This window comes from Battus philenor, unplaced genomic scaffold (genome assembly GCF_028537555.1).
Source record: "Battus philenor isolate CCGP_79_NKW_IND1 unplaced genomic scaffold, ilBatPhil1.0.hap1 SCAF_14, whole genome shotgun sequence".
Classification (NCBI taxonomy): Eukaryota; Metazoa; Arthropoda; class Insecta; order Lepidoptera; family Papilionidae; genus Battus; species Battus philenor.
In genome coordinates, this window is record NW_027181676.1 from 2079148 (window position 1) to 2106862 (window position 27715).

The 27715-nt window shown below is 35.0% G+C and overlaps 1 protein-coding gene across 1 annotated transcript in view; it reads right to left on the reverse strand.

Annotated features, from left to right (window-relative positions):
• bs (blistered) overlaps positions 1-27715 on the reverse strand; it is a 335491-nt gene that overhangs the window by 295901 nt on the left and 11875 nt on the right. The window contains exon 2 of the mRNA XM_068777733.1: positions 2140-2382. Within this exon, the coding sequence (XP_068633834.1) occupies positions 2140-2382 (243 nt within the window). The remainder of the gene's footprint in view (positions 1-2139; positions 2383-27715) is intronic.

The following is a 27715-nucleotide window of genomic DNA, read 5'->3' on the forward strand; positions in this document are numbered from 1 at the left end:
AAATTATTGTTTTAAGACAGAGGCTTTCAACTTTTTCTTTTCTCAGAATGCAACATTTCAGAGGTGTTGCAAAACGTAAAATAGGAAATAGAAACTTAGAAAATAGTTTCTATATATTTTGATATTTTTTCTCATCTCCTGAAGCCGTTTAATTCAAATCATTTCAATGATAATTTAAAACGTGCGGTAGTAACACACAGGGCCTATTTTTTGCGCGTTCTTTATTTTCAAACAGGCTCGAAATTCTAAATTCAAAAAACCCTGCCACATGTTGTTTAGCTGTCTTTATAAAGTAGTGTTAATTTATACAAAATTTATCTAGGAAATATACGAATGTAAATGTTAGAGTTATAGCATTGGTATCGATATTAGACGGGACAATAATTAAAAACGTTCTCATCTCGAAAGTAATTTCAATTAAGTCTGTCGATAATCCGGATCAGAACGGCTCCGGGCAGCGCGGCTTCGGTAATTGGAAACTGTCTCTAGTTTCAAACACCTGCTACTTTGTTAGCGAGTTATTCTCTTTTTGCATCGGAGGCGCCACCGGAGCGTCCGCTACGCACTGGTTATATATACGATTTCTTAACCTACCGATATTAGTTTGTATTTAACTAATCATAACTACTTTATCATCAGCAATAGGAATATTTGAATTACGAATACAATCATACCTTCATATTAAACATTTGCACTCGGAATTTTTTATTTATGTTTCGAACTAGAATCGAATTTAGCGAAAATAGCATTACAGAAGTCATCGATATATTACTATTTTTTAATAATTTGGGAATATATTTAAAGTTTTTTGTGATAAATAGTGAAAATAATTTTCATTTAATCCGTAGCGTAGTTCCGAAGTTTGAAGACCAATTACAAATGGCTCCGAGCTTTCCATTGCAAAGGGTTCATATGAAAATCACAAGTCGCTTCGAAGTGACGTCATATAAATGCAATTAAAACGAAATTGTTAGAAAAAGCCTTTCTGGTAGGGAGTGGCGAAATTTTAGAGGTCGCTTTTGCAAAAGACAAATTAATTAATAAATCTAACGGCATCACCTGTGAATTTGTGATTAGAAGGAAAAAACATGATGTAAGATATCACGTGAGAAGGGCCGAGAAATAACCCATTTGACTTTGGCTGATTTGCCCATCAGACTATATAGCATGGTAAATAAAAAGATACAGATGAATGCAAATCGACTATTGATAAAGTTCGTTATATTATTAATACAAAAGTACTTTCGAAAGGCATTTTGAACCTGTCACTATTACATGTTGCATGAATGGACAATTCATTGGTCGTAATGAGTCAACAGCTCAAGTGCGCTCCCACTTCCGGATCCGTCTAAACCTGAGACCGATTTAAATAATTTAATCTCTTAATGACCGCACTTTTGAAAGTCCGAGGTAATTTCTAATCGCAATCGGATATATTTTTTATTAAATATGTCTAATATTATATTCGACAATAGCACTTTAAGAGATAGTTAAGAATGAAATCAACGATCATTACCGGATTTTTGAACCTGACTTATACTCTTGCATACGTGGCATTTGCAAATTCCGCTAGTACGAGGGGGCATGGCGCTGAGGGCGCTTAGCATAAAACCTCTTTTAAGGTAGCGAATCTCTTGGGCTCCCTATGGAGCCTCGACCTGAGCCGCCACAATATCAGAATAAGAAATTTCCGGACGGTTACGAAGTTACGTATGACTGTAAAATGACTATCAGTGGACCCAACTCCAATGCTCAACAAACAAACAAAGACATAAATAAAGAAATTATATTCTATCCGTGAGCTATTTACAAATATAGTTAACAAAATACTTCATTGCTTGCATTTCGTGTATAACTCATGTAATCTGCGATTGCGGGGAAGTCCCTGCCGGCGTCGCAGGCGGGGATGCTCCGCGATCTACCGCTGTCGGGTGTATCCCCTGCGATCTACCGCTGCGGGTGGTGTGACATGTGGGGGTGCGAGAGGTGCGGGTGGGAGTAGGGTTGTCCCAGCGAGCCGAGCGGCAGCGGTGAGGGACATGGTGGATGCTGGTGGTACTGCTGCAGCGGCGACGGCGCAAGCCCCGGGTGATGCTCGATGGGGTACTGCGCGGAGCCAGCATACGCCAGTTGTCTCACCTTCATATCCTCGTCAACAACGTTATAGGTGAGCTCGGTCTCCTCGAAGCCGGTGGCCGCCATGCGCTGCTCGCTGGTGGTGGGCGGGTCGGGCGAGTTGAGGCAGGTCTGGATGAGCCGTTTGCCTGAGTCCGACGTGATCATGGGCTGGAGTTTCCGCGTCGCGAAGGTATACACATGTCCGGTCTCAGACGCCACCAGCAACATCACTTGCGTGCCCGTCAGGGTCGACAACTCGTATGCCTGCAAACGAACAACACATGTTAGTCAAACCATTCTTAGTATGATCTATACACTTATATAATTCAGTATCGCATCACTTTTGCTATAGCAGTCTCGAAATCGATATACCGCACCTTAGGGAAGCCCAGCGAGGTAGGTAGCTAGCGCTTGAGGAAAACATATATAAAGCGTGATACAGGATGATCGGTTATAGATTTAAAGACTTTAAAAGGGCTGAATGTATAGCTCATTTGCTACCTATTAATATATGGTACACCCTAATATAAAAATCATTGGTTTTAGAAATAAAAAATAACTTACGATAATTAAATAAAAGCTTTTTCAAAATCGAATTACTACGAATTAAAACTAATTATTGGTTACTATCCGTCCCTGCATGCTTTGGTCTGTGGCATTTTTAAAAGAAAAAATAAATTTATGTAACACATTTCAAAGTGATCACTTTATACAGAGTGATTGGAAATAAGTGTAAAAGCTTTACAGGTTTTTGCTGACAAATGTGCTATACATTCACCCTGTATAACACATTAATATAACTAAGAAATACGGTTTTCAAGAATAATGACGAAGCTGCATTTTTGTTTATATTTTAAATTTCGAAATAGACCATTCATATTTTTATATACTATAATGAATTCAATGCAAATTTTACGCGCTTGACATTTTACAGTAGCATATTTCTACTTTCAAAATGTTAAAAACTCATACGTATCAGATAATCCCGGTACAGGTTTTAATAGTCAATAATAAATCAATGATGTAAGTTGAAGTTACAAGACTTAGCGGGCGTCCAAGTGACCCAAATAAACTGGTTTATAGTTCGCGATAAACATAAAGCTCCGACTCGTCTACATTTGAGTGTAACATTATTTTAGATGTAATCTGATTTTTGCCGACGGCTACCATTAAATATATTATCCAGATAAAATCAAACGTTCCATAGCTTTGAAGCTTCCGATACTAAACAAGACATTTAGGAGCTTTAAAAGTGGGAAATACGGAATAGTTCCCCTGCAACCTTTCACCTCTCCCACGCTTCCCTAATTCCAGAGTAAACGGAATTGTTTGGGAGCAATATCACTCTCACGGGCATTCTCTATGTGCCCGGCGCATTATCACACCCACTAGCGCCACCTACACAATTTAAACCAATTCACATCTACCCGCGACACGGTAAAATCAACCTAAGTGCTATATAAATATGAATAACGTATTGACTCCCAGCGGTGGACAATTGACACGGTCAATTGACAAATTTGCGGCAGCCTTCTCGTTGTTTGATATACAAATTACTATTAACCGCATTGTAAGCCTTAGGACGTAAGCAACAGAGACGTATAGTAGGTGTGAAAGGTTTCGGAGGCTTTAGATGTAACATCAAGTGTTTCTGTTGTACAAATTTGCTTGGTTACGTAATCAATTGTTGAATCACATTCGCTTACTTTTTTATTAAGTAGTGTCAAAACAGAGAAGTTATTCAATACTATCATATTTAGTTATTTTTACCAGTTGGTATTGATTGATATTATTATATATTTAGGATATTGTACATCAACGTTCGGAAAGAAACAATCGGCTAATTTCGGCTTAGTAAAAAAGTTCTGTTAAAAGTTCCAATATTAAATAAAATCTAAATCTATATTATTAGCATTCTTTTTAAATAAATAAATAATTTGTGTGAGCCTTTTAAAATGCGAGTTCGTTGATAAAGAAATTATCCCAGAAATTAATCTCTAGCAATTTTCTTAACAGCATTTAAATAAATGTAATTTCGCTATTACATATTTACAATTACATTCCGAACATAGACAGGTGGCTTTATAATACGGAATTACTAGATTAAACCCGATACCTCTAATGTCAAACCTGCAATAAATCATATTCGAACTAGAACCTCGACTTATAAAAGCAATCGATGCTATCTACATATCGACAATTATTTTTAAATTGTCACCACTGCACCGTAGACACGCCCACAGTAAATCAATACAGATACAAAATGAATAAGAATGGGTTCCATTCAACAAATTTAGATATGCAGTCTGTATTTGACTTCTATTATTCATTTTACCATAAATAATTGATCGAAGTAATCATAAATTTGTGCCATTTACGTACACTTAGACATTTAAGCACATACATATATTAACAGAGTATTAGGTTATTCTTGACAATTCACCCAGAAACGTATATGTGATAAATACAATATATAATCATTGGTTATTGTAAAAAATAATGAAACAAATTTCAGTGTGATCACTTTATACAAAGTGCTTGAAATAGGTGTAAAATCTTTAAAACTTTAACTAACAAATGCACTATACATTTACCCTTTCATAGTTTTATACCTACATGCAGAAGAAAACATATTTCTTTATTGTACATAACTAACACAATGAGTCCGTTTAATATATTAATATAAAACCATTAAAAATATATAAATGTTGTTACAAGCGGTCTCCATTGTCTCCATCCTTTAAGTTTTTTCACCATATCTACATTACGTAAGGCAGTCACAGCCATCCTATTCTCGTCGTCATCCCACTCCATTTTAATATCTCAAAATATTTTACAATACATAGTTTTTAATTAGAATAGTATTTATGACCAGACTAATTACATTTTGACATTTTATTTTTGATATGTATATAATATATCCTTAAAATTTTAAAATGTTTAACATTTTCTATCGATGTCATCTTTCATCTCACGAGCGTCAAAACTGCGACACCCATAAATTACACCATCAGACAACCCTGGCTCTTGATTATAAGTGATAATAATAATTACTTATTTACATTCAATAGTGTGAATTCACAAAAAGGATTCCATACATACAAGATCCGCAATACTGCTCTTAATTGTTTTTTTGTTGTTCAATTTGTAGCCTAATTGCCTTTGTTATAAGATACTATTTCCTTTGCGCGAATATCACACCCTCCTAGCACGTTTCGCCGATCAATAAATGATTGATGATAAGGCGCTAATTAGCGCTGTGCACCATCAACGGCATTCTCCGACATCTGGGTCATTGCAAAATATTCTTTATTCATAATGTAAACAGGTTTCAAAATTGCACAATCAAGTCGACAGTGTAGCCGAAAGTGATTATTACAAATGCACCCTTAATGAGCTTTGTTGTTAACATGATTAACGACAATCCGGTAAAGTTCCCGCCATTTTGATGATACAAACTTGAACACTTGTGTTCCATGTTTTTGGAAACTGCATCCATTTTAAAATAATTTAGATATATATTCAGCTCGGAATAATTTTCTACGGCTCATTCGCAAATATTCTCTATAAAATAATTAATAAAAAAGAAAATATTTTAATACGGAACCCTGTAAACAAGCGACAGCATGAAAATATGCTTGCAATAAGAAATTTATTTATTTTATATCGGTACAACCTTTTGTTATTATATCCGTATATTTATTTAATGTATAGTTAATAAAAGCCAAATATATTTATAAATCAAATTATTTAAATGTTTTAAAATTGAATTGGATTTTGTATTTCGAATAGCTTTTCTAGTTTTGAATGAAAGAAATTTACCAAATAATAATTTTAATGATTTGGTATAATGCCTAGCTACTTTTGCATGCCGATACTGGCTAAACATGTGATACTTATGTTTATAAAATTGTGACAACCTTTTAACTATGTTTACGCAAATAAAATTATTTCATTTCACTTCATTTTCATTTCAAGTCATTTAGTTAAAGGTCATTATTATAAGACGAGTTGAAAAAGCGTGGGCAAATGAAATCAGTCCACATTGATTGAAACTGGTACAATTATCAAAGATTTGTTGGTAGCTTCATTATATTATATATAACTGCGCTAGTTAGTGCAACTATATGTAAAAAGGAATAAACATATAGTATGTTTCTCTGCAAAAAAAACTTAACAGCTACATTGCTCACCCCTTTAAAGCTCACATATACACATCTATTAACAATCAACCTGTATAATAAATTTATTTTTAAAATTATACACTAAAAATAAACACGTCTTCGTGTATGTTTATAAACATAAATAAAGATATGAATACACAGTCGTTAGATCAAGTTTTAAACGTACGATATAAATTATAATTTTTTTTTAATTACACATGAGATCACACCTGTAGTGCTATGCGCAGATGTCGTAGGCGATGTAACAAGATATTCATAATTGCCAATTATAATATTAAATGCACTGGACGCGGTAAATTACTTTCCTCAATTAACCGATGTGTATTTAACTTGTGCCAATTGGTTCTGTCCATGGAGCGGGTTTGTGTTCATGAATATATAGCACGCTTAAAAAAATAACAGATGCGAAATTGTTAAATATTAGTATCGACCTCTTCGAAGGTTTGGAACCTCTTTGGTCTGACACCATATAAATTTAGAATAAAAATGCAATGTTTTTTTTTTATTTGGAACGACACTTTAAATTCGTGGTTTCGGTTTGAAGTCCGTGCCAATAGCTTTGTGCAGCCGCTACAGCTTAGTCGAACTCAGATTGAAGATCCGCGAACCCCAAAATTAGGTATGACATTGGGTATACATTTGTTGAGGATGCTTCGTAATATACATATATATATATATATATATCTTGAGCTTCGTAATATATATATATTACATCTATATTCACTTATGCTTTATAAAAATTGCTTCAGTAAAACTACGTATTACATATTGCCCTCACTGCAAAATATAAGCCTCTCCAAAGATATCTATGAGGAGGATATACCATAATCGCCACACTTAGCAGGCGGGTTGGCTATCGCAATTTTGTTTTTGGTTGCCCATCATCTAGAATGTTGTTGTGAAGTATGCCAATCCTATATAATTAATACATAGTGTGAAAATTATACAAAATTGTATCCCTGGAATCGAACTTGCTACTTACGAACGCAAGTTCTCTACCGCCGAGATACCACTGCTCGCTGCGTAATAAAAACATTTTGACATAAATCAAGTATTATTATAAATGTTTATGTACAAATATTTATCCGTACTCAATTCTTTACTGCGAAGTAAAGAAGTCGAATAAAAAGTCGATATAGGACATCGCTGTTTATTTAAATTTTATAATAAAGATAAGTTCCGAAATTATCAGCTCTACAGAAGCATCAGGAGATGCCACAAGACAATGTTCTCTTCAAGAAGCCTTTGATGCATGAAACCTTTACGTCAGCGATCTAATATCTTTACGGTCTTCCAATTCGGAATCGATCTTCGCTATGCAAACAGAGGTTTTATTCTAAGCGCCCTCTGAACTCTGCGTGATCGTACTCGATAATACAAATGCCACATGATCAGTAACCTTGTGAAAAAGAATCAAGAGATGCGAATTTAATTTTGTAATTATTCCGTACAATTATCATCATGGCATTTAAAAGTCAATAAAAGCTCGCCGGCGCTCCATCACGAGACTTTCAACCCGCCCGCTGACGCTGACGAGTCACCCGATGGCATAACATCACAATTATAAGAATACCCGTCCACTTTCGACAATTCACGATGAACATAACGACCCCTTATTAACAATATACCGAGTAATCAGATAAAAAATTGCCACGTTCTCTCACATTGTCAACGGGAATTATTGCGGCTTCTCGGACGTTCCTTTTATTAAACGGTTTTATTTAGTTCGACCCGTACGTAATTTATTTGTTTATTTCTAAGGGTCAAAATTAGAAATTGAAATTTAAGCACCTTCCCGTTGTCAGATTGATCTGAAATTTGGTACACACATTTAATTTAGATGACAATACAATATAATAAAATCAATAACATTATAAATTCAAGATGGACGCCGTTCCAATATGGCGGACTAGGTACATATTTTTCCACAACCACCACAATATGGGTATCAAAAAACCGTTTAACTTAAAAGTTTTTTTAAATGTATGTCTTTAACATCGAACAGATATAATTTTCCATCGTACCATGTTCAATGGGTATAGTACTCAGGATTGACTTTAACGAAATACATATGACTACACAGACGACATAGTAGGTTATATCGTTATTACTATTATGCTATTTTTAACAATTTAAACCAACTATACTATAATTGGCAGTGGCAGTTATGTAATATATAGTATAGATATATAATATACGCGATACGCAGGGCAGAATTGTAGTGGCAGCAGTCGCGTGCAGCCTGTACAGGGATTTCGTAACGCTTAACCAACATTACTGACATCTGTTATAACAATTGTTTACAATAACAAGACTCCTACAGGAGTCTTTTAGCCAAAAACCTCCTTCATAACAATTTTCAGTTACCTTTAACGTTTCATAAATTTACAATTTGTTTGTATACAATGTGCAACACATCGAAAAGGGGAATTCCACAGAAATATAATTCCTTATATACAGCGCTATAAATACGGGCAAAGTTCGAATGATATACACACTTTTAATTCAGACTTCGTGTTGTTATTACCTCAAGACCTACCGGCCCTAGGAAGAATCCCGCATTGGATTTTTTAAGGGTCTCCACGGTCGCCGCGGACGTCGACGTAATATAGCTCCTACAAATCGATTATTAAACTGATTGAGAACAAAAACATCAGATGAAAGACAAGGATCTGTAAGAGCTGATATTACCTTTAAAATATGAAAGTTACTTAACTAACGGAATTGTACCACCAATATAAAAACGCCAGTCAAACACAGTCAACGTCCGAGCTAATCGTAAGTAAATTAATTACACATCGATAATTCTCGAAATCGATACGCCGTCAGTTAAATCGATTGCAAAAAAAAAATATTAACAAGTGATCCAGTTAAGTCAGAAGAGATTGTTGCACCGGCTGCAACTTGTTAGCCCGTCCGACACCCGAAAGCAGTTGAAAACGCCAATCTGGATATGTCAATATTAATCCTTTCTTACGCGCCATAATAGCTTACGCAAATCCAATAACACGCACTGCTTCACGTAATCGATATAGGCGGAGAAATTACGTTCTCAATGTCACATTACACAAACATAAAACATTGTCAATTAAAAAAAAAAAATTTAAATAGAAGTTATTGCAACGCATAGCTACGTGTAGTGCTATATGTGCGTAGTTCAAAGCGAACTGTCAAACGCGCAAAGTTCACTGCGAACTGTCAAACAAGCTAATATAGCAGTAGCAACTCACCGGTAGGGGACTAAGACTTGCGATCATAGGGTGGTGGTTTCCAATTGCCGGTATACTATTATATATAATTCATACTTAGTGCATAATAATTAGGATTGTCACTGCGTTTCACAAGTTTCAGAAGATGGACAGCAGCATCCGCTCCGTACCAAGTAACACTGAGATCGCCAACTCGCCAGCACAGCGTTTTGATTATGATATATCACACCATAAACATCTTTGGCGGAAGACTATATCTTGCATAGGACTTCTGTGGACAGAAGCGACGATGAGAACGAAACGGGCGAAGTTCACAGCGAACTGTCAATTACATTCTTTAAAAATTTGAAAGCTTCTGTACACATATTTTTTTATATATACCTTTTTAAGAAGTATTAGTAAGGTAAAGAAAATAATGGAAAATTTAAAATTGTTCTCGTGTTAAGGAGTGACCAATACAGTTTTATATATATATATGCTCCTACAACCGTTTTTACAATTTATAAAAGTTATAGAATTATGTTCTTTACAACAGAACACAAATTAGCTCAATGACTCATCGCTATACAGGGTGATTTGTTATAGGTGAAAACGGTCTAAATTTTTTGCTCCACGTTCATCTTTTTAAAGCATATTTTCAATCACTCTGTATGACACTATTAACTTTAATCAATTTTTGTACAAACCTATATAAACTATAAGTTACCCACAATGACTTCTGTATTGTAAACAATAATTTTAAGCTCATTACGTGACAAATGAAAAGTCGATCGACGATATAATTTACAATGAGGTAGCTTTGTTTGCACCAACATCGGATCAAACGTTGGCCGGTGGTACGAACGTGACTCACACCGGTCTCCCTTGGGCGCGTTCGACTTAACCACGTCAGATATACCAACACTGCTTTTTATCTGTGCCTTTTTTATACTTTCCTACTGACAATTAACAATAACAAAATATAACCACTGATAACAAGGAATAATCAATACTGCATATCTATATGTTAAAAACATATAAATAATTTGTTTACTCAAAATTACAAAACTGCATCTCGTTTCAGCACATAGGCGTCCACTGCAAGGCTTTAGACCCCCCCCTCCCCCAAATCTACAGGTTGACAATCGCCACAAGGCAGGCGGGTTGGCGATCACGTTGTAGCATTATGGTATGCAGAGAACGCTACTGCCCATCCTATTCAAACTTTTGAGCATAGGCATTCCTATATAATTAATGCACTAAATATTAATTATATAATGTAAATATCGAACCCGCGACGTACGATCGCAAGTGTCATTCCCATACCACTGAGCTACCAGTGCGCAAAAACCTACTTACATAACTTTAATGTACTTTTTTGACCTTTTTTAGAACAGTGATTTTTGTATGCGTGAGAAAATCTGACAAACACGAGAAAGCGATGAGGACTTGTTTCTCTGACGACTGCCACACAATGCAAAGTTTTATACTAATCATCAAGAGCACACAGAGTTTCACGCTACGATAAATTTAGGTATACACAGGGTGATTGACAGGTGTAAAAACGTTGAAGGGCTTAATGTTTAGCTCATTTGCTCTCAATTAATGTATTCGAACATTGATAGTTTCAAATACAATAAATAACTTAATCATAACATATTAAGTAAATCCATTTTCAAATTTCTGATTACCCTGTCGAGCAGTGTTTCCAAACGTGGGCCCACGACCCACATGGGGGTAATTGGATTGTTACAGGGGACAATTCGCTTTAATATAAAAATAATATATGTTTTATAGAGGGGTAAAAGAATTTTAAAGTGGGACATAGTTCAAAACAGGTTGAGATATATATACTACTGTAGAGTATCTACTACCGGAAGATGTTAGCATTCCAATATAAAAATAAACTGATCTAGTATATTTCATACTGATCATTTATATGGTGAATGGAAAAAAGGCTCGAACAAAAACTCGACATATTCTCGCTATACATAGTAAAAATTTCCACAAACATAAGCCGGTATTGATCAGGAAAATGAGAGAGCGATCTTTGAATATTAAAGTAAAAAATTATTAAGCGTCATTAAAAAAAGAAACGTTTAAAGTAACCCGTTGAATGCGTGCAACACCCGAGCACAAAAGCCGCGCACTCGGATCTCTGGAAACTGATAACAATCAGGAGCAATCATCGCGTCGGACCCCAAGCAATCACACGGGAAGACGACTGCAGCCATCTCGCCTCCGCGTGTGATCCGCAAAAAACCAAATATTTGACGATCGGGAATTATTGTATAATAATTTGTGCCCGCAATGCGACCACGAAAAAACCGAAACCAACCGTCGAAGGGAAATAAGTTGTGTCGACTCACAAATTAACGGCAAACATTTGGGCCAACGCATTAACCGATGCGACATTTCTCCGACGAGTGCGAGTTGCGAAATTGAGTCGAAAAAAAAAATTAATAAAAAGCTCCGCTAATTGCGCGCACAATGGACCACAAAGCGACCGCTTTTCCCACGGCGCATCTGAGGCGCATGCACCGAACATATCACGCGTGCCCCCCTTTTATTGCCAAAAATTAATGCCGGTAAACAGTGCTTAATTGCGAGCCGGGAGACGGGACAGCAACCGGACTGCACCGAGCGCAGGTTTCGGGGAAACGCGCAATCAGAAAACGCCCAAATTCACATTCGCAATAACTGACCAATAATAACGCGATATTGCGAACAGATTCCGCGTTTCTGAACGAAATCGGCGTTTATTACTTTTTAATTTTATCTGTTGACGTGTCGCCGCTACCGTGTCCGTTTCCTGCGCATTTTATCGTCAAAATAAGATATAAAATTATCGTAAGCGAAAACAATTACAGTTGGATTGAAGCTATAAATATATTGGTTAATTAGTGATTATTTTAAAACAAGTTATTTCACCAAATCCTGATGTATCTCTAAAGTTACGTAAAAAAATATTATTGGGAACGGAAAGTAATGTCGTTTCTGTCGACATATTTTACAGAAAAACCGATTGATTTTTAACGCTCATTTTCAATGCCGAAATTCGTATACTAGATGGCAAAAGGTTATTGATAACACAAATAAATATATTGTCGATTAGAAATAAAAAAAAAAACAAATTAAAAATGAAGTCGTGTAAATTTAAATTAAGAAAGCGACATTACTTTCCGGTACCCCTAATTTATATGATAATTTTTTTACATCTTGTACGTAACCCAAAAAGAAAGCAACTAATCTCTACATATAGAAGTAAGCATAATTAAAGTGTCTGTTTATAACATTAAAAAAATAATTTTGACGGGAGTTGTACTGAAAGGTAACTAATGTAATAATGAATAACTTAGGACACTTGTTTTCGAAAAATTATTTATCGAAAAACTACTAAATATACTAAATAATATTCTTGTTAAGTTTAGTAGTATTTTCATTTATAATTGTTTTAAAAATTAAATCATAGTCGAAATTTTGAATCTTTAATTCAATTTAAAATTTTTTTCAAACAAAATATAGCAAAATAATACCTAAGACAGAAAAAAAAACTGAAAACAGACGTAATATACAAGCACAATAATATGGCGTAACAAGTGTACATACTAAAAACATTTAAAAGCATTTAACAATTATACTTATACATACATATACACATAAGTTGTAATTAGAATAAGTATTAAATTGTAATCTTATCAATATTTTTTGTGAATCATATCTCTAAATTTAAATGTTTTATTTTGTATTTTTATTGCCATTTAACAAAATAATAACATAACTGATATGAATTAAATTTTTTTAAACTTTTCTCGTGTAATTTCTTGACTACACGCGAAAAAAATATGTTTTGAAAATTTTGACATGCCAAACTAAAAAGGTTTGCTATTCCTGACCTAAAGCATACGTATTTAATTAAACTTAAAAATAGTCTGTATTTTGTTTTAAACCTCTGTAAAGTATCAAGGGTCACCTTACTACGTCTTGCCTTTGTTTTTTAAACAAGTGACTCACATTAGGGTGTGCCCAGGTAAGCTGTAAACATTACAATAATGGCAGAAAACTCTGAACTTTATACAGGCTGATTGATTATAAGTGTAAAAGCTATAAAGTGCTTGAATGTATAATTTATTTACTATCGATAATGTATATTACAATCTAACCAAACACCAACGGTTTCACAGATAAAGTAAAATCATAGTTTTCAAAATACGAATTACTATATATTGAAATTAATTATTGTTTACTACCTGTTAGGCCTATTATTTATATTTATATATATATATATAAATATATATATGTGTGTGTGTGTGTGTGTGTATGTGTGTATGTGTATGTGTACATATATACACACGCATATACGTGGACACAAGTCTTTGTTTTATTCTTAGCGGCGTAACGATCTCTTCACTTTATACTTGACGGTTAAGTGTAAAAAAAAAAACAAAAAAGTGACAAATAAGGTACGTTTATGAAGTATATAAGTAATATAAATTAAAACTATGTTATATATATACACATATATACATATATATACACACACCCCGGAGACTACTGCCAGAATATAATATAAAGATCATATTGCAATGTTAAAAATGAATTAATGTAACGTATTTTACAGTGATCACTAAGTTCATTGTAAATAATGTTTTTCTTATAAACGAGCTATATATTCACTTATTAAAAGTTTTTATGTCCATAACTAATCATCCTTTATACAAGTACGTGTAGGAAAGGCGTTTTTGAGCATCGGTAAGATATTAACCGCAAAATAATTCTACGGGAAGTAAATCAAGCCGACCCAGAGCGACGTGAAGCATGCACAATAAAACCGATATCATCTGAGATACGAACTGATAAGACGATGTTAGCTGCAGATGACGAGTGATAAGGAGCGCCGTAACAAACTGAACATCGTTTGATTCGCTTTACATAGATTATGGAGCTTTCTTTTAACATAAATCTCATGAAATACCATAGAATATATATATATATATATATATATATATATATATATATATATATATATATATATATATATATATATTAGCCAGAACAAACCGACAGACAGACAAAAATAAAAAAGTGTGATTTTAGTGTTAGTGCCGTATATAGATTTTCATACAAGTAGTAAAAAGCGGAAAAAGCGTCGAAAAAGCATTTAAAATTACAAACACACTCCAATTTTATTCATTTATATAGATAATGTTTTTAGACATAAACATGCGCGGTAAAACACTAGACCACAACCAATAATGTAATCCTACTTTAAATCATATATATAGACTTAGTGTGGCTTACTAAGTAATTATTGTAATTGTCAAAGGAAAATTGAAGTTTGTGTCTAGGATAGGACTTAATAACTGTTCCCTGAGTTGATTGACTGACCGTAGTGTTAGCTTCCGAAACATGAGAATATAAAATTACCAGAGCTTGTAAATTATTAAATTTATTAATAATCAAAACTTGCAATCGTCAATCCCTTGGGATATCCAATTTAAAAACTTATTCCTGCCGGTTCGAATCCTTGAGAATTTAAATAACGAACGCTTCCTCCATTAGTTATATCTTATTCATTGCATTAAATATTTAGGAGACTATTTTAGTACATAATTGTTTATTTAACACAATAAATTGACAAATCCTGATCTAAATTTTTGGTAAAACTGCCACTCCAAAGGAGCAATTCTTTGAGCTGTCAGTGACTATGGATTTTCTGCTGATCACCTCATTTCCAATTCGATTTCCCAGGAAAACTCCTAGCTTTTATCTATCTATTCTTCTCTGGGTGACCCTAAACCTTCTTATAAGGCCCTCCGTAAGTTACCACGTTCTATAGTTTACCGCAATTAAATTAATTTGTTATATTCTAATGAGCTAATAGTTTATAAATGTAAAGAAATAATGTTAGCCTCATTTCACTTCTATTTACAGACATAATGACTGCAGATGTCATTGGAACTTCGTCAACCGCTTCCTGGTCTTTGTGGCAATGTGCATGGGTGGAAGAATGTTTGAAATATGCAAAGGTACGTATGGTAAAACAAGTTGAACTAGTGTATATGGTATTTGGTTTTTAATTACAATGTTTTTCCTGTAAAAAAAAAACAACCTGCTCTACTCTGTGTGACTATATAATTGTCTGTGATTTATTATATATAATTCAACTGCAACATTAGACGTGCGATATTATAGTTAAATATATTATATATCATTTATAATTACGAACATATGGTAAACCATGTTTATTTTTATATATAACTCTTATGTCGTATTTTTCGTTTAGTACTTTATTTATTATTTCCGAAACCATTAATATGTTTAATATGTACAATATATTAAACGACAGCATATAAGCTATACATTTAACCCCAATAAAGCTTTACGCCTACACTTAATCATGTATGCATTATCGCAAACAGAACCGGTATATTTAACGAAGCGAAAAGATACATTGTCTTCTCTTAGTGTGTAAAATATATTTCATTAAAAATACTCATATATACTACCTTATTTTTGGTTATCTATTTTATTGTAAACAAAATTAAACGTTTTAGATGAACCATTACGTAACAAAGACCATAAATATCTCGGCGCGTGCAACGGGCCAGGAGGAAACCCCAAAAACAGGTTATGAAACGTCAGGTAGCCCTGCCATATTTGTTGGCAACACCAGACTGGATTAATCGTAAAAGGTCTAAACGAGCCGTCTTCTGCGACCAGGCGTGCGCCACGTGGATTCAATTCGCGCTCGACACTACGTCATCACACCTGTAAGACAAGGATTCTCTTGTGGCATTTGCATAAAGGTCGACCGGTCGCTTCGGTTTCGGGCGAAATTATGAACAAAAAAAAGCGTTTAATTCTTTTACACATACCAACTTTTACCACGATAATTATTAAAACACGCCATCTTTGATAACACAACCAAAACAATATCTCTTTATATTAACAAAAAAAAAAAGTTTTTTTCTTAAATTCTGACAATTAAACCGTCGAACAGTCTCAGCGAAGCGGGTTATTGAAAATAAAGATCTTATACCATTTTAAATACGACAGCGACTCGAGATAACATTCTCCGCTCTAGATATGTCAAAATATTTTAAATATGAAAAGAAATTAACGCAAAATATACACATCAGGGGTGACCAAACTCCTTAATTGTCCGAACCATTTTTAAAAGAAATATTTTTTTGCCGACCGCTATATTAATTGCGCATTTAAAATAATTAAATCATTTTTAGTTTAAACATATCTATTTTACATCTTTTGATAATACTATAAAGTTTGGTTGACAATTATTGACGGAAACTCAGATGTTAGTTAGTTAGTATCGGTGTTTTGATTTCACGAATTTTAAAGTTTTTCCGTATATTAAAATAATTCAACAGATAATCGAAGTTAAAAAAATGTTTCAGAGCCGCAGGTTGGGTACTCCTGTATTTTATATAGTTATACGGTGCTGCCAACCTTTGGCGGGGACAGTAATGGAAAAGCGAAAGCCGCAAGACTCCATTATACTCTGGACTGTTTGTGAGTTCGACACTTAATCACGATTAAAAGCAAACAAAAACATCTCAGCCCAAATCGACGTTTCATAAAGAAAATAATGTAAATATTCCACCGGACCCGATAATGCGATGCGAGAGCGACAGAATTAATACTGTCAAATTCGCGCCATGTTTGTTTTGGGCGTTCGTCGAAAGCGTTCGGAAACTTGATTACGAGAAGAAAAAAAAGCGAGTAATGATTCGTTACGAACGAGAGGTTGTATCGCTCCGATAGCGGTACTATATGTAAATGCAGCCGGGAGTAACATGCGAGGTTTCCGAACGTTTTATTATGGACAACAATGACGCAGTAAAACTTCTGTATTCGGAGGATCGCTTGCATAAGCGAACACTTCTCGATTGTATTGCGATATTAAATCATGAGCGCGCGTAGTTCGCGACAATGGCACTTTGTTTTAATGACTTTAATCATTATTTTTTTTCCTCTTTTAAAACGTAAGCCAGGTACTTGAAATTAAAATATTCCATATGCAATACAATATTTCACGCTAATAAAATTCTATTCGAATATCGATAATACAAAAGAGATAATCGCTGGAATAATCGCCGATGCGTTTCATGTAACTTTAATAATCTGTGAGACTGAAAATTATTTTTTCATTCTGAATAATGTTTTTGTTTTTAAGATTTTCAAAATATAATATGTTGAGATCCAAAATTATTCAAGAGCAGAAGGCCGTAAATCTGATTAGTGGATTTACAGTCTTGTGTATTTAAATAAACTTTAATCCTAACATTGTAATATCATAGTAGTGTACCGATTTTCGCATGATTTTCCTTCACTATTTGAGCAATGGTTATAGTGAGAAGGTAATGGAATCTGTGATCTATCAAAGTCATCACCATTTGAACTAAAAGACACCTGATGCTGGACTTAAACCCACTCCGTAGATTTCCATCACGATTGATTGTCACCGGCTTGCAACTAACGTGTTCCAACGACCACGTCGTCTACCTATCTCAGGGACCAGTGGTCATGTTATACACATGCTTTCCATCTGCTGTCTATGACTGTTTTGTTTTCTTTTATTCGTCTACACTATCAGAAATACCAAGCATAGCCTAATTCGTGGTTCGTTCATCAATATTTTGTAAAATAAAGCATTGTAAGAAGTTAGTTGAATTGTAGCGAATGCCTATAATACATTGTCACTGTTAACAATGTGTTAAAAATATGATGTAACCATATGATTTGGCCTGTATAATGTAATTGATTTTACGTCACATCCATACAAATCTGAATCGATAAGTTACTATGCATGAGAGAAATCCAATTTAATTCGCACAAAGGAAGCAATCAATGATAACGAGGGACGTCGGTCAATTAAACAATGGACTGAACGCGACAAAAACTGGACAATGGCTTTATGAATAGGCTCGCCATTTATGCATATACTAATAGATATCGGCTGGCATGCAAATTTGACGCAAATATACAATCTGCAATTGGAGGCTGTATAATGGGTGTATATTTCATTCATAAACGATCGTAGGTTTATGAATGGGTCGGTCGGTGTTGGTCGGTGTTGGTCGGTGTTGGACATTATTGGCCAGAGTTGACCAACATTGGTATTAATTAATCGTCGCTCAACCGATTTCCATAAGTCTCTAGCTCGGTTATTACCATTTATTGAACGCTGTCAACTCAACTTGTCAGCTGGTGAACGTACACGCCCTTTACAAGTTTGTGGCTTCTATTTAAACGCTTCGTATCGATGGCCAGTACTGTCACAATTCCTTTTTTAAAATAATTCTTTCGCGTTCGATTTAAAATTCGAACGAGAATTTGAATTCTGTTCAGTAGTGTTACCGTCTTTGCATTTGGGATAATTATTGAGAAACAGATACGTACTCGGGTAGTAGTAGAGTCTTTGAAGATATGAAATATTTTTTAAGGCATTTCTACAATATTATAAGTTTTTTCACTAACAATTATCAAAGTTGATTCTTACACTTTTAAATGGGCGGAATGTATCGCTCATTTTTCAGAAAAAAATGTTTAAACCTTTTTTTACATCTATTTTCGATCGCCCTGTTATCGCTCTTAAATATGCTACCTTAATTAATTTTTCTATTAGAATGCGATACGTCAATAATTTCTAGCAGTACACAAGGTCTGCAAGTAGTTATAGTAAAAAAGACTTAAAAAGAAGAAACAATTTGCAATCAAGTCCGTAAAAAACATAATTCACACGCTGATACCAGGCAATCATAAACGCGATGGCTAATAATCGCTCTGCTAACGGCCTCTCGTGGCAGAATAAAATTTAGCGCTAAATAAACAAGAGTTATCAGCCATCTTCACAATGAAACGGGTCCGAGGGCAGCGGCCACTAAAGCGCCGCCACTTCGATACCATCACGCCGATACGCATCGAGGAGGACCACTTGTCAATACGTCTCACCTGCGGACCTGCTAGGACTGGTTGCGTGAATTTGTGTCGCTCGGAAGACAGGCAAACAAATATTTATACTTACGAATAGGCTTACATATAAAATGCCACCAGGCTTCGATTTCATCGAAAAACCTGACAAAAGATTAGAAAAAAAAATAGAATTTACTCGAAACAAAGGTTCAAACATATTAGCAAAAAATTGACCAAACAAGTTGTGTATAATAAAAATGACTGCCTGTGGCATTTATTACAAAATAATAAATGCCACAGGCAATCATTTTTATTTAATACAATCCAATAAAGTTTTCTGCAGAATGTTAACTACATTGATAGTACACTAATAAAAATATAAATTTTTAAATTAATAACCATATTTTATACTGTATAGTTGTGTCAGTCACTGGTGACTGACGTGACATGGACGAGAAGCCTGACGTCAGTCATGGATCACTGACGTGGCAATGAACCGGAAAAAAAATTTAAAATTAGCGTCAGGTATATTACTGTTTCATATCTTAGCTTATAAATCTCCTATTTGTTAGCATGACACTGATCAAATTTTTCATATCAGTGTTTACATGGTAATGCAATATCGTCACGGTCTCGTGTCGGAGACGCAGCATTCCGTTTGCTGTCGGCAATTCAATGCGGAGATAGTCCCGTGTTAAATGCTAATTCTCGTCCCGGAGCTATGCAAATTAACAACGCCACCACTAAATACCATTAAGTCGGTAACCCTAAACTTATTTACTGGACGATTCAGACGTCGGCGCAGGACACAGGTGGTCCAATAAAAGGTTCGGAAACCAAGCGCCTCTAAGAAATGCCGACGTTCCCTAAAAGGATAATAATGCGTCCTTTCCGAGCCCGCGAGCTCCAGGACTCCGTGGAAATGTAAATTGTTGCGCCATCTGACAAATAGCTTAATTAAAATCTGACGCAGGACGAAGTGAATTAAGATTACCTAATGGTTCATTGCCGTCGGCATGTCATACGTTTATGTACAATTATGACCGCTCATTGCCATTTATCACCTTGTGGATCGTACTAGAATTTTTATCGCCCTTCATTTAAACAGTCTTATTACTACTAATTCATCATTAAAATTTATAAATGCATAACCTACTTACAAAGTGGGCGATGGTTAGGACACTTGAGAAGAAGAAATGAACAAGAATCATAACAGAGTGGACACAGGAGAGCAGAAGAAGTAGATGAATACAGAATAAAAAAAATATAGAATAAAAGCATAACATAAGGAAAAGGGGCTTTAAACATGAATGCGCACAAAACTGAATGAAAAGCTTTGGAAGCCTTGGCTTTAGCCTCGTAGTATTCTTATTATTGTTAGAAATTATTAAAATTGTGGTTAAGTGAGGGTAGTTTGCAAATGATAATTAACGTAGGGTAGTCTTGAAAAGACGAGTAAAAGAGAAATTGTTTCTAAAAGAGACAGACCGTACATAATGGGTAAAACACCAACACAAAACACAAAATTTTTGAGTGTGTCCGAACCAAAGCGTAGAGGAAATCTGTTAACACATAACAATCTATCTACAGGTTTAGTAAACAGTATTCTGGCCTTTCGTACGCCGAGAACAACTATATTATTATTTAAATTGATAAAAAATATTGCTAAGTTGTAAATATGACGGTGCCATAAAATTATAAAAATAATAGAGGGCGTTAGTGTTGCTAGGACATCGACTTTTGTGAGGCTGTGATAGCCTCTTTAACAGAATAACAAATAAACACTATTCTGTTCACAGGGCATGTATTAAGTGTGTACAAAGTTTGGTCAAATAACTAATGGTGTAGTCTCAATAGTTAGTTTGTTACATCCGTAAGAAATAATTTATAAGTAGGCTAGTGATAGGTCCAATAACGAAGATTTTATTTATTATCACTAATTATGTTGATGCATACCAATTGCGATATAAAAATATTGTAGTAATAAGATATGTCAGACATAAAAATAAACTAAGAATATCTTCGTGATTTGATATCAAAGTACCCACGAGTTTGTAACGAAGGCATTTAGTTTCAAGGTTAACATGGGACTTAGGAACAGTTTTTTCGCAACGCTATGCGCCGGTAGGCGTCTCGTGGGCGCGCACGTGACGAGGTAGTGACTGCGGTTAGCATACGAGCGCACGCGTGGGCGGCGGCCACGAGACTGACGCGGATGGGCGCGCTCGATGGCGCGTCGTAAAAGTCAATTTACTCTATGGTCTTTTGACAACCATGCGCAAGTGGGCGCCGAAGATACGAAACTAAAACATTATTCGGCATAGCTGTCAACCTTGAATTATTAATCAAGGTTGAGACAAAAAATTGGCCGTCGAGCATCTGTAAAACGCGAAAACCGCATCAAAATCCAGTTGCCCATCAAAACAGGGATTCCTCGGCGCGGGCAAAAAGGCTTGCGGTCTCGGGGCGCACCATGACTCTGCCGAAATGCGAGCTTTCCCACCGAAATGTGAACGTTTGGTGGATTTTTTTTATAATTGCCCTAAAAACGGGCACTCGCCGCGGTGCACGCGAGACGCGCCTGCACAAAAACTTACTCGTTAATGTTTAATTTATGAGAGCCGCTGCGATACATTATGGATGGGTCCCCGCTGGCTGCGTGCTGGCTGGACGAGACGCTACGGTATGGCCCGTTCGCCAGTTTTTTCCGACCTCCTCCGCAGATAGCATCGGGTATCCGATAACGACCACGCGCGACCGTACTTTCACGTTTAACGTTCACGTATGTAAATGTTTTCGGTCGAAAACTGCGTAATCGCGTTTAATTGCGCAGATAAAACTGATGATTTGTATCGATGCGCGCCGCGGCCGGTGAAACAAGTAACAATATATTTGTTATTTGTTACCTTGTCGCGTAAGATACGAACACAGTCTTATTTTAAATATTAAAATAGTAATGATGGAAATAAAGTACAACAACGATCCATCTGCATCAGTATTTCAAAGCGGAATCATCATCATAATTTCAGCCGTACGACGCTCACAGCTGGATGTAGCTTCCTTCCCTCCCCAACCTTGCCTCGGGTAAAGATTTCCGTTTGAATTGGCAGGAAGCGGTCTGCATCCAGCATCTTCCGAGGACCTCTGTCCACCTCATGAGTGGACATCTTCACTTCAGAATCTTAAGGTACCAATGGCATCTGTTTTGCGCGCCATATGACCTACCCAATTATAAGCAAAAAAAACAATCATTTGAACATTGAACAATCTTTTTATACAGTACCAAAAATGACGAAACATGAATATTGTTTTGTAACATTGATAACATGATTCAAAGATTTAAGTGTTCATAAATTCATAAACGTAAGTATAATTAAAATAAAAAGTCATTTACGCGAGCTAATGAACAATTCTTATAACCGTCGAACAATCATTCAAAGTTAAATTATATTTATCAATGATTTAATTACCGGATTAATCGTATAGTCCTGTTAGTCGCCCCAAATCTTATCCCGTGTCTATGACGTTATTTGCTACACTAGCGTGCGCGAAGCGTTCATTATAGAAGATTATAACTAGATCAATCTGCAAGTGTAATGCGATAGTCCACACGAGAACAGGGCCTGCGCGGGAAAAACTTTATCTCTTAACCGTCGCTTATTTTATTACCGGAGATACGGCTGCGAAGGCGATTAATTTACCCTCAATTATTAAGGTATCGGAGCCGTGTCTCAGTTACTCAGTGACGCTGTTTGTATACTTTCCGAGATAACACGGCTCTTAACGCGCGTGGGTAAGCAAGCACTTTAACGTAATGTTGGCCAAATTAAAAAATACATTTTACAATCGTTCAAAAACAACTTTACGAAAATTAAATAACTTCCAATACGTATCTGTTCAAATTTGGCATCACTACTATCGTTTCGTGTTACCCTAGTACTAAGAGGAGTAAAATCGATACCGTTCTAGTCTTGACAAAAACTTCGTTTTGATCCCAACTTTGTTTTTGATTTATTAATTGACTGAGCAAGATGGAAGATATGCAAGGTCAATAAATAATATCTAGTAATCCAAATAATAACAATTAATAACTAGCTACTGTTATTAATTAACATGAACGAATTAGTGAAACTAATAAACGGAACGACGTATTTGGCACAGTACACGTATTCTAAACACGTTACCTGCTACGCGCTATGTTCGCCTGGTACAGCTGTTATAATTCCCGGTTGCCGCCGAAAAACAATCGGTTAACGCTATTTAGCCGGCGATCGTGCGCTTTTACGAGCGTTTCCTCGAAAACCCGTCTCGCGAACGTTTCAGTCGTGATCTCCGAAGCCTTTTGATCTGCCGCCGTCTAGCGTACTGGGCTACGATGAATTCAACGATTAGTTCGATGCGAGGACAGTTTGTCCGTCATGCGAGTCCTGCTAATCAGTTCGAACGAAATGTCAGCTGTCCAAACAAACACACGCATACACCGATATTTATTTATTATTTATGTGTACTTTATTTTAATATTCTATACGAATTATACACGTATATATTATAATTATACCCAATTATAATATCCGAATAAGTAACGTTGACAAAACGCAATTTTGATACGAAAAAAGTCTAATATCGAATTAAATGGATGTTTGTTATTTAATTAGTATTGTTAATTATGTACACACTGAAGAAATTTCAAAATTTATTTAAAATATCCAACAGGCTTCAAATCAAATAAATTTATAAGATTTTCTAAACAATAATTTTTAAATATGGATTGAAGTCAACAAGATTTTACTTACTATTTATTAATAAAAGGTTTTCCTGCACTCATTTTGCTCAAATTATACAGAGCTTTTATAGATAGACAAAACTCACAGACAGACATTTTGAGAAAGTTGAAAAAGTAAGAAAGTAAAGTAAGTCCAACAAAAGGTGGCGGCGGCACCGCTTGGTTGACTCAGTATTGGCAACCATGTACTAGGCGCGCATAACAGAGAGGCGTTTACGTGCTGTTGTCGGGAGGCGGGCCGACACGCTAGACGTTCCCATCCCACCGCCCAATCGATCTTGAGCTCCTCTGCCACCCTCTGTGCAGATCTCTAGCGGTCGGAACAGTAAGTGGCGATGCGATTAAAGATCAATGAACACTGGCCACAATAAGCATCCTCTAAGGAGTCGTGAACTCCTGGTAATCCAGTCGCATAAACGGTGCCGTTTAGTGTTAACGAACATCGCATTAGCATAAAAGTTTAATTGAGGAAGGGATGGATTGGATTATAAGCGAAGAACGATATTTTCTGGTTACAAATTTATTAACAAATTTTCTATTCATATTTAATTAATCGGTCCTTATACTTTATTGGATATTGTATGCATTTTATAAGATAGTAAAATTTATCAATAAACCTGGCATCATAAATATTAAATCAATTTTATATTTAATATCTCTGTCCATAATCCGATCATATTTCCTTAGTAGTTCATCGGGTCGCCGCGAGATGTCCTTATAATAAATAAAAAGTGTTATAAAGATGATCTCTTTTATCGTTTGTGCTCCTAGTACTTCTGCGGCCATATTTGCTACTTTCCATCTTCGCTTCCGTTCTTGAGAGAAAAATAATTCTTTGTATGATGCACGCACGTACGAACATTCTTTATTATTTTATTTAATTGTTAATTATTTTCCTACATGCATTAAAGAGTAAATTTAACGATACAGATATATTGCGGACCTTTTGAAATCGAGTACCGTGGGCGCCTTTCATTTTTCTCCTAACCGAATTAACAATAATTTCATACTCGTTAATTATCTCGCATGTAAGTTATTCGTCCCTTATTGTGAACGAAAGAATTTCAATAAAAAAAACATCGTAAAAAGTTTATTCGATCGTCAACACTACTTCTTAATAAATGATAAAATTAAAGTTGTGACAGATTCCAATTACGGTATCTTTTCCCGGCGATTATTAAAAAATAAATTGTATTATTTCGTAGATAATTTCTTCCCACCGGCCAACCTTTAATCATTAAAAAAATCATAACATAAATATAATTATTTACGAACCGTTATTGATACAAAACGGTCATAACTGAAATAATTATACTCTTAATAATTTATTAACACAAATTCCACTGCAGATCGCCGTCATTCGTTTAAATATTATCGAAAAAGATTGGCACTTCTTACATACTAGAATCAAATCCAACTCCTAATATTAATGCTTAAGTGTTGTTGTATACACACATCTATTTTTATTTAGTAAACAATGTTTAATTAGTAATTACATCATAAAATGAATAAATCGAGAAGTAGTGGTAGGTTTGAATGGAAATTTGTTTTTGCTTTTTTTTTTGCGAACTACGTAACTTTTTAATTGCATTAAATTAGTCTTTTATGAGCAACTGCGTACGGCAGAGATTCTCAACCTTTTTGTGCCATAACCCACCATAACATACATAATTTTTTTTTACAAATGAAAATTTATATTCAATGCTATTACATTTCTATAATTGATGTGTAACTTAAGGAACTTTAATGATAGGTTCTATTCACCGCAACTATTAAAGAATTTTCTTTTTTCGTTAATTTTAGCACTGAAATCTAGTATTGGTGAGAAGACACGGGGTTAAACTCGTATCGTGTACAATTTGTCACTCTGAAGGGCGTAGACCCAACGTTGGGAAACACTATTATACGATATAACAATACACTCCTTTACGTATAAATTTCTAAAAATATAAAAATGTCTTGTATAAATTTAAGAAATTCAATTTTTTAATAAAATTGGTAATTGATTGCTCAACTTCTGTATTAAGGAAAAAAAGTAAACCCAAAAATAACAGTTTGTTATGGGTTTTTCATGCCAGGGTATATACAGACTGTTTTAAAACATGTAGTAAAAGTTTTAATTATGTGTATATATAATACTGTGATCAAAGGTGATTTTTTTTTATTAAATGTTAATTGTTTATTTATTCTTCCAAATCAATTTCATCCCCTTCAAAGCAATCTCCGTCCGGCCAAACACACTTTTGCCAATGGTTTTTCCTGTTTCCTAAATAGTCTGAATAGTCTTTTTCCTGTATAGCCTTCAAAATCGTCGATTCGGTTTTTATCTCCTCAATCGTATCAAAACGGCGTCCCCGCATTGGCTTTTTGAGTTTGCTAAATAGCCAGGAGTCGCACGGAATGAGATCTAAAAGATTGAGATCTAAAACATTCTTCAAAATGGTTTGGGCTAAATCGAATAATATTCCAACGTTTGACAAACAAACGTTTGGGAAATGTTAAAGACAGTCCTACCAACCTAGAAAAAAAATACCTTCCTTCCTAATTTATGTCCGGGAGTTTTAAATCACAAATACACTTTACTTATTGATCACAGAGTATATAGTCAGATTGTACAGTACCCGGCTATAAGTATTGCACATCGGCCCTTTAAAAAGAGACAATCGGCTAATTTAGGCTTCGTAGAGTGTTATCTCTGTCGCACGAAATAAGTCTGAAAACATCACATAGGTAGTGTCACAGAGATAGTGCTATACGTAGCCGAAATTAGCCGATTGTCTCTTTCTAAAGTTTGATGTGCAATATTTATCGCCGGGAACTGTAAAACAATAATTAAATTTGGTATTCAATAATCCGAATGAACATGAATGAAACATTTTTGGATAGTGTGAACAATATGCTTTTTTTTTACCTTTTTTACCGTATCTCTCCAAAACATATAAAACCAATAAGCTTGTACGCGAGCCGCAGAAGCGTTTCAGTTCCATAATTAGTTCATGCATAAAGTTTAATTGTTTCATATCTGCTCGCGCAAAACGCCTTAACCCAAATACTCAACATATAATAACGCAAAGTCTCATATTAAATATGTCGACATGAAACAACTTAATGGCACGATTGTACTGATTAAACAAACCCATAAAAACGTGTTTCTAATTTTATATCTACGCAGTACAGTAGCGAGAGATAAATAAGTTTTATTTGACCGTTTAATGAATTTCCGTTGTCGCGAAAGTAATGTTTAAAACATTTTCGTGTAAAAACGCGCTTAAGAATGTGTCTAAATGAAAACATATATTTTTGACGTGTTATGTTGTCAGAATAAACATAGTGTTTAAAACGCGGGATGCGGGCTTTTTATGACTGGCCCTGTTGGTAGTATCTGGGGAAGGTTTATATCATATTATAAATTTCATCATCATATTTATTCATATCATATTTATAGTTATAAACTTCATCATCATAAGATTTATGATGATGAAGTTTATCGAAGTACGGAACTGTAC